The sequence below is a fragment of the Netta rufina genome, assembly GCF_964035555.1.
Source record: "Netta rufina genome assembly, chromosome: 3".
NCBI classification, from domain to species: Eukaryota; Metazoa; Chordata; class Aves; order Anseriformes; family Anatidae; genus Netta; species Netta rufina.
Genome location: NC_140125.1, coordinates 110,094,770 through 110,103,755, shown reverse-complemented (window position 1 = coordinate 110,103,755; position 8,986 = coordinate 110,094,770). Strand labels below are relative to the sequence as shown.

The 8,986-nt window shown below is 39.2% G+C and overlaps 1 protein-coding gene across 1 annotated transcript; it reads right to left on the bottom strand.

Annotated features, from left to right (window-relative positions):
- Nucleotides 1–7,224: 7,224 nt before the first annotated feature.
- On the bottom strand, nucleotides 7,225–8,709 carry KCNS3 (potassium voltage-gated channel modifier subfamily S member 3; the record flags this gene model as incomplete). The annotated part of the gene is made up of 1 exon (XM_084285246.1): nucleotides 7,225–8,709. The coding sequence occupies one exon, from the start codon at nucleotides 8,707–8,709 to the stop codon at nucleotides 7,225–7,227; it is 1,485 nt and encodes a 494-aa protein (XP_084141372.1).
- Nucleotides 8,710–8,986: the final 277 nt, after the last annotated feature.

Below are 8,986 nucleotides of genomic sequence, written 5' to 3'. Positions count from 1 at the left end.
ATTCTAATAAATTCCATGCACCCCAACATCCTGCCCACCAGCCATTTCTCTTTCCACACCTATAACTACAGCTAATTTAGTCTTTAAAAAAAAAAACTGCAAGGAAAAATACCGCTGTGCTTTTTTTATGTTATGCTTTTGTGTTCAAAAAAAAAGTTGGAACAACATAAAAAGTGATTGACCCAGGGGAGGGGGGTGTTTACAAAAAAGTCATGTTGGTTTTTAACAGCCTTAACTTCAATGTACCCATCATTTCATTCAACACTTTCAGTCACCACAGCACAGCAAGATTGTTACTCCATATCCTCCTGAACTATTCAGAGAAAAAGAATGAAAAATAATAAATAAATAAAATCTGTTTTTCCTTCCACCCAGGAGGCTTGTGAAGCTATGCTGTCAGACACCAACGTCCTCCTGCTTCATACAAAATCTCTGTGAACTTCTGAGCATTACGCTGGCTCTTTGTACAGTTATTCACCACACTTTTTTCCAAAGATACACAGTCCAAACACAGAATATTGAAACCTCATTAAAAAAAAAAAAAAAAAAGAGAGAGAGAGGAAGGAAGGGATGGAGGGAGGGAGAGGGAGAGGAGAGAAGAAGAGAGGAAGAAATGGATATTTGTGTACTTGGGGTTACATCTCCTCGAATTAAATGCCAGAATTATCTATCTCCATGCTGTAGGGCCTAAGCTGATCTTCAAATAATTGATAAAAAAAATATCCCAAAGTCCTAAATTTCACTAAAATCTAATGTTCAGGAGCAGAGAAGATTGCTTTCTCTGAAATGCGTGACATTTGACTCTGTCAAAAAGTAATTCTGGACAGACAAACTTATTGAACTCTTTCATGCTTGCAGTTTTGAGGTTTCTGGGAAATGCTGTAGAAGCTGCAAGGATAATTTATAGCATGTGTAACACTTCAGAAGCATCCAACCTCCAGTCAGCGTGAAAGGCAGATACAGCGTCATGGCTAGAAACTGGCCTAGAGAAAAGGACACATTGTACCCTGCAACAAAAAGCCTATGGGAAGAAAATATATTATTGCATCTAATGGAACAGGTTCAAGGTTATATATAAATCTCTACCTGTGATTCCATAAAAGCACATGGATCAACACAACACAGAGTAGCCCCCAAATGGCTGTAGCTAAATATCTGGACCTTGAACTTCTCTCTTGCATCTGCTTTCTCTCCCAGGTAGCTTCCTAGGGGTGTAGGAGTGTGGTGACATCAAATTCAAAGATATTATTCCACCTCCTGAAAGTCTGTTTATTCCACACAGACCTCATTATACTCTCACCCATACCCATTCCTTCCTAGGACCACAAGCATAGTAGCCCCATGAAGGGACTTTGGAGTGGTTCCCAGGGCCATACAGGTCCCTCAGCCGCTATTGCACTACCAAGAAGAGCTCAGTACTAACTGTGCAAAGGGAGAAATGGAAACGCAAGTACCAGCACCTGTGTTTGGTCCCTTGACCTCCCCACAACTAAGGCAGGTACAACCTTAATATTGCAGTTGTAGCCAATGTTTTTGCAGTTTCTCCAAGCTTGGATATTTTTTCTGGCTTCACAGCTGTAATACCAGGAGTTGGCTCCATTATAATATTTATATTAATGTACAGAGACAGACTTTAAAACACATGGCACAGTCAGAATATTTCATATAGCTTACAGGAAGCCAAGAAATAATGCAAATTTGGGTCACAAAAGTACTGTCAGCATACTGTGCCTGCCTCTGCCAGCACTGTTTTGCTCCCTCTGGTACTTTATTATGTGTATTTTTTAATTACTAGAGGAAACTGAAGTTCAACTTGCAGGTTATTCCAGACTTTAACAGACAGCTAGCGAGGCTTTTTGGGAAAGTCCAGATTTTCTTGTACAGGAAGCTGTTTTTAGCAATATTATGCCAAATTAATTCCTACCCAGCAGCCATCACTGAGCAACATTAAGGTAACAGAATAAATTCCTGTGTCTGTCTTCATGTCACTCATGTCCAAAGACCTACATCAGAAACATGATCCTTCCTACATATACGTTGTTCAGGGGATAGCACCACCGTAGTCAAGTGCCTACACCTTGTGTTGTCACACCCATCACATCTAACTTTATCTACCTAAAGGCCAGGCATCTAACTGAACTAAACCATACCGGCTTGCTACATAGCCAATGGACGTGTGTCCCATCTTCTGACAGGACCTTTGTATACACAGGATGTGCTGTTTCCTGAAGAGGTCTGTTTTTTCTCAGTTGACAGAGATAGTCCAGACAATCAGCCACACAATAGCTGAAGTTAGGGGACATAAATAATGCCCAGGATGCCCTTCTCTCTGTGCTGATTCATAAAAAATCCTAAGACAATAAGAGCGAATTATACCATAACAATGTCCAGAATACTTGTGTGTGAGTTATAATAGGATTTGAGTGGAAATACTGTTGAATATCATAATGAAATAGGAAAATTAGACAGTATATATGTCATTAAATAGTAGAGACTAACTAAAGATTAAACCATTGTAATGCCTTCTTGAGCTCTGACTTGAAAGTCTTGAAGAAACAGTGAAAGATTATCTTAACAAATCACTGCTGGAAACCATATAATATTGCTTTTAATCAACAAAATACTGAAATAGTTAAGAGTTCCTCATTCATGGCACCACATTGTCATGGCTGAAACAAGAAAGGCTCTTTCCAGCCAGATGGCAGAAATGGGTTTTCCTCCTCAACCAGCCCTCAATTTGGAAACTCTTTGGCCAGGAGGTTCATGGTCATGTTAGGGGTGGTACAAAGTCTTTCCTTCCCACTGATATGAGATCTGCGGGAATCAGACGTGGGTTTGGGTGAGAGAGCCATTGACTTGCTTTTCTTCCTATATCCCAAGCAAAGACTACCCCCTTCAATATATTCATTAAAAATAAATGAGATGTAGACCATTTCCCAATGAAGCAGTCACATTTTTATTTAATCTAATTATTACACCTAAAGGAACTCTGCCTTTTGCTTCTTAACTATGAATTACTGCTGTTTGTCCTTCCTTAGCTGTGCCAGTGGAAGAGCAACTTCCAGAGTGGAAATAAATGCCAACATTTTGTAACCTGTCTATAGGCACACAATGGCTCTTCCTTCTGCTAGATCATGTTTGGACCATAGGCCCATCATGAAAAATTAACTCCAACCACAGAAGAAATTAAAAGAAAAAAAAAGTCTCAGTGAGTTGTGACATTTTGCTGTGCTTAGAAGAGATGTTGCAATTATGGTGCAGCAGAAAGTGCTGAGATTGTTTATTGGCATCTGCTCTTGCCTCTTGATTGACAGAGCATAAACATCTCAGAAATATAAGCAGCAGCACTGCAGCTATAGAGCACCAGACAATAATATTTACTGACTGCAACTGAGCTACTGCTATTAGACACAAATTGCACATCTAGCACAGGGTTATTTTGATTTTGTTTCAGAAATGTTCTTTTTTGGATGAAGAGGTATTAGCAGCTTCACAAATACTGTCAGCTAATCAAAAAATATCAGAGAAGCTCTCCATAGCTTAGCGGCTTTCTGTCACTTGTTCAACTTGTTAGGGATATGTGGAAATGAATAAATGCATTAATACACAGCATCCCAGCCTGGGTGAGACTGTATGCTGCATTTACCAGTCAAAGCTGCCTGACACTTTCAGCATTCCCTGACAGCAACCTGTTTGCATGGAAATCAGACCAGGCTCTGCTTTTAAATGGTAATATTTCGCATTACAGTGCCTGACACTAGTTTCTACCTAACCGATAAGTTATATTTTGTTTCCTTGCCTAACACAGATGTGCTATCACTTATTTAGCTTATGTTTATGCTTTGCCACTGATTTGCAACACATACTGACTTTTCCTACACAAAAAAGCACAGCCCATAAGAGTGTCCATATGCACAACAAGACTGTTCACTAATTTCACCCCAGCTAAGCTCTGCCTGTTGCCAGCCAGGCAAGTGAAAGATGCCCTTCTGGACTCAGAAAGACCTCCCTCTTGTTCCTCTACATTTGCCTTTTAAAGTCTCCTGACACACACCAAAAGGCAACAGTGACAGAGCCTGCTCCCGGCAGGGCATAAACTGGGACAAGCTGGGCGATACCCCATCCTACATCACACTGGGGGAGAACTCTGCTAGCACAACTGCTACTGTGGAAATACTGAATATCAAAAGGGAAGTGCTTGCCATCAAGACAAAGAAACTAATAATGTGCCAGAAAACTGTTTTGTATAAAGACAAGCAAATTGCTCCCATAGAAAATGGGATGCATATCCGAACATAACCTCTTCTGTGTTTTGGTATCTGAAACAGAGCAGATGAGTGAAGAGAATTTAGGCAGCATTTTAAAAGAGAAAAGCATGTGGTACAGGAATAAAATAGCAATAAAGACAATCTGCCTTCAATTGATACTGTGTTGATGTTATATAACTCTAGACCAGGAAAGAAGACGAAATAAATAAGAAACAAATCTCCTCTTACACTCACTTCTTAACAGTAAATTCTACTAAAACTACCACTAGCAGAAAGAGTATGCAGTATTTCTGTATTTACTCTCATCTGCTATTTGCTGGCACTCAAGTCTTGTGTCACTTTTCCGTACTGCTGCATGTTACAGGATCGAAGTTCTGCTTTGAGGGCAGAACTTTTGGCATGAAACAGGGCTCACATCCTGCTCCATGTCATGTCAAATTGAGGAGCTGGATTTATTCCAGCAAAGGAAACAGATAACAACAAAGCCATTTTTTTTTATTTTTTTTTTTTAAAGGTGCAACTGATATGAACAGAGCTCTGGTCTCATCCCAGAATAACACATTGCATAACACATGGATATGTACTCTACCTTCTGATATGGTCCAAAAGATATACCTCACTGTGTTGCAAGATTTATCTACACATTAAAAAAAAGTCAGAGTAACTTAGTGTCAAATTTTTAAGATTGATTAATGTGATCAATCAAGAACTTATGAATTTTATGATAAATTACCATTTAGTGCAATTTTTCTGTGATCTTTGGGTAATGTTTAATATACAAAATGAGATTTTTCAATAGCGTGTGTTTTTTCAATGATTTAATAGAAATTTCTTGCAGTTTTTCTTGCATTACAATATTTTTCATTCCTTTTGAACTTCAACAGCAATGTGATTTATCTTTATGTGGAAACTGCCAAGAGAGTTTCTTTGGACAGAGCAATTTTTATGCGGTTATTCTGCTGGTTCTTATTACATTCACATGCACATACATATTTAGCATTTTATATCATTGCATCTTTGTAATGCTAATTGTTCACTAAGAACAAAACACATCTAGGCTAACTTTCCCTTTGGTTTTCCTGCATTAACAATGGGAAGAATTAACCTAAATTATCTGTGAAGCATCACATACACTTATGATACTCAGCAACTAATAAACCAAATTCTGAAGTTTCTCCAAAGCTCAGAGTATTCCCACAATACTATGTTGGTGCACAACAGTCCTGAGGGACACCTCTCTCCAAGGTATAGGTTGATCCACCCCATTCTTTTTTTCTCATTCTCCTGGGAAGAGGTTGGAGCTCTGTGCCTCAGCAAGTACAAGTGCACTTCAGCTATTCACTCAGTGTACTTTGCAGTAGAAATTCTGGCACACACATGAAAAATCAGCCTTCTGGGTTATTCTGCAGAGTAATTGATTCCCATCTGGGTTTACTCAGTCTTGAAGCCAACTCCTATTGAGTTTGATCTGAGTAGAAACTGATTCAGCCCAATAGGAATTACAAAAAAAAAAAAAAAAGCCTCTCTTTAAGGAAAATATCAATATCACAGTAGCTTGGATTCTCCATTGCCCAGCATCTAATTTAGTCACCAGAAAAATAACCCAAACAAAAACCTAAAAAACCCCTATGTTCACAAATATTAACTACTATAATGTCCTCAAGTTTCTCCTGCACTCCTTCTCGCTAGGCTCAAGGGCCAGCTTCCCTTTTAAATAGCTCTAGAAGATACAGTTTGAACCAGAGCAGGATTAGCTAGCTGCATAAGAAATCCCTGGAGAAGAGAGGGATGCACAGTGCTGCAGCACTCTGCCAGGCAATGAGAGCTGCTCCAGTCCATAGCACAAGCCAGGAAGGCTGCTGTCATCAACAGAAAATCTTTAGAAAAATGAGCTGCAACAGTGTTACTTATGCCCACATGCATTGCACTCTCTACCTCTCAGATGGTCAATATATGGTAGAAGAGAGCACGTCCATGCATCTCCATTCCTTGGCATTACAGTCCTGGACTGAGAACCAGTGCAGTTGAGATGCTGCTCACATTTTCTTCTAACCTCCAGCAAGGAAGCAGAGCTGACAGCAGGGAGCAATAACTTCTAAAGACCACCAGAGATGTTTGCTTCAGTACCCATAAAACAAAGCCTCTGGGGAAGCCACTAGGGTGGTCTTAATAACAGCAGGATCCTCTCCAGGCACCAGAATTGCTAAGGTTTGCAATGACAGAAAAGGTGGTTAAAAGGTACAATACTCTCCTTTCCAGCCCTAGGCCACATGCTTCATCCTAGGACTCATGATTTAGACCCTTTGGGACCTGACAGAGCTTGGCCATACTGGATGTGGAACACTGGGAAAAATACAGGCACAATGGGATTAATTTATTTCAACAAACTAAAAATGTATTGTGCTTTTGGAAAGAAATTCATAAATATTATGCTTCCATGGAGTACAAACAGTATGTACCAATACATTTTCTGTCCCAGCTTAGGAAGCTGCTTCCCAACTCCAGTATTAGATAAATGTTTTACAGTTTTACATGTACATAATTCCTTCTTTCTTCTGATGTGTTTGCAGGTAAAGACTTTACTGATGTGCCATAGTTTTTATATGTTTGCAATATATGTCTGCCTGAACATATAAGCTATCAGATTTCTACAGGAAAAAATAAAAATAAAATAAATGCCAATCTCACATTTAAATCTGTTTTCCTGACTTTTTTTTTCTCCCCAAAATGCATATCGCTAGTTGTGTAAAAGCTAAACCACCATATGAGGCATATTTTAAAACCTCATATAAACAATGAAGCCTGTATGGCATCCTCAGAGCAAAGAATGTCCAAATATGGCTGAGAGTTAAGTACCCTGAGAATTAACTGCTCTTAATAAATTCACTGAAGTTTCTAAGTCCACATTTACTAAGGATCAGAAGAGAGAAATAAAGGAAGGAGAAAGTAATTCAACTCATTTTCCTGTACCATTATCTAAAGATGTTGTGTTATAAACATCCTCCATATCTTGAATGCTGGAGGCATCTGTTGAATCTTGGTCACTGACTACAATTCCTACTGAAGAAAGGCTAGAAATGAATGAGTGCATCTTTTTTGCATAAATATCCCTAATGTTAAAATAAGGTAGGTCATTACATTTCTCTTTGCGATCATTGTTGCATTGGTCTGGATCAATATCTTTTTGCTTTTGATAGTACTTAGAAAACTTATTGAAAATAATGGTGATTGGAAGTGCTACCACTAATATCCCACAGATAATGCATAGGGTGCCAAGCAGCTTTCCAGCAAGCGTGACTGGGTAAGTGTCCCCATAACCAACAGTGGTCATGCTGATGGTTGCCCACCACCAGCAAACGGGGATGCTGTGCAGTTCTGATGAGTCATCATCCTTCTCCACTGAGTAGACAAGAACTGAAAAAATAGAAATCCCAACAGACAAAAACAAAAGGAGAAGTCCAACTTCCTGGTAGCTATGTCTCAAAGTAGCGCCTAAAGACCTCAGTCCTACAGAATGCCTGGCCAGTTTCAGGATGCGAAATATCCTCATTAACCGCAGGATCTGAACCACTTTCCCCATGTTTTCAATATCTTCACTTTCTTCTTCCTTTGTGTCCACAGCCAAGGTGGCATAAAATGGGATAATAGAGACAAAATCAATGATATTCAGTGGTTTCTTCCAGAACTTCTTTTGACTTGGGGCAGTGATGAGCCTGATCACTAGCTCAGCAGTGAACCAAATAATGCACGCAATCTCCACAGCTTCCAGCACAGGGTCTTCAATCTCCCTGTCGTTGGCATCCAGCCTTTGAAACTCAGGCATGCTGTGAATACACATTGCCACGATTGACGCCAGGACAACACTTAGGGAGGACACCGCAATTAACTTGGCAGACAAGCAGTATGCAGGATTTTCCATTCTGACCCAGATCTTCTTTCTTATGTCACCAAAGCACAGATTATCAAACTTTTCCAACTCCTTATCAAATATGGATGATTCTTCGTTAGAGGAGTCAATGCTTCTGTCATTGCTTTTCTGATCCCAGTCTTTCTCGGGACCTTCTTCTTTCCTTTCCTGGTACCGATTGCTGCAGCAGGAATCAATAAACAGCTCATTTATTCCCCAGTATTCTATTTCCTGGCAGAAGGAAAAGACACAAAGCTCCTCCATGACATGAAGTTTACCGGTGTAGTAAAAATTCAGAACATATCGGAACAAGGAAGGGTTCCTGTCAAAGTAATATTCCTTATCTGCAACACTATAATCATCACATAGTTCCAGAATAGCCTCTTCTGAATGGCATTTGAGAAGTTTCCCAAGTCTGGTATGAGGAAACCGGAGCAAAGTGCTTTGATCCACTGATTGTTTAAAGCCACCAACATTCAAATTGATAAGTTCTGCATCTTTGCCGGGTCTGCGGAAAAATTCACCATAAACCATTTTGAACAGAACAGTTCCACTGCTAGTGCCCAATGAGATTACATTGAACCTAAAAAGAACATAAAATATTATTAGAGCACTTAATTCTGTTTTGCTCTTCTGACACATTCTTTTTTCTCCAGTTACTGTGTAATGTTGTAACAAAAAAAAAAAAAAAAAAAAAAAAGGATTATTATTATTTAGAAGTCCACAGAAATAGGTTTAAATTAATTTGACAGTTTAACTCAGCTTTACCAAAATTTGAGAACTATAGACACTGTTTTAGCTCCCCTTAATT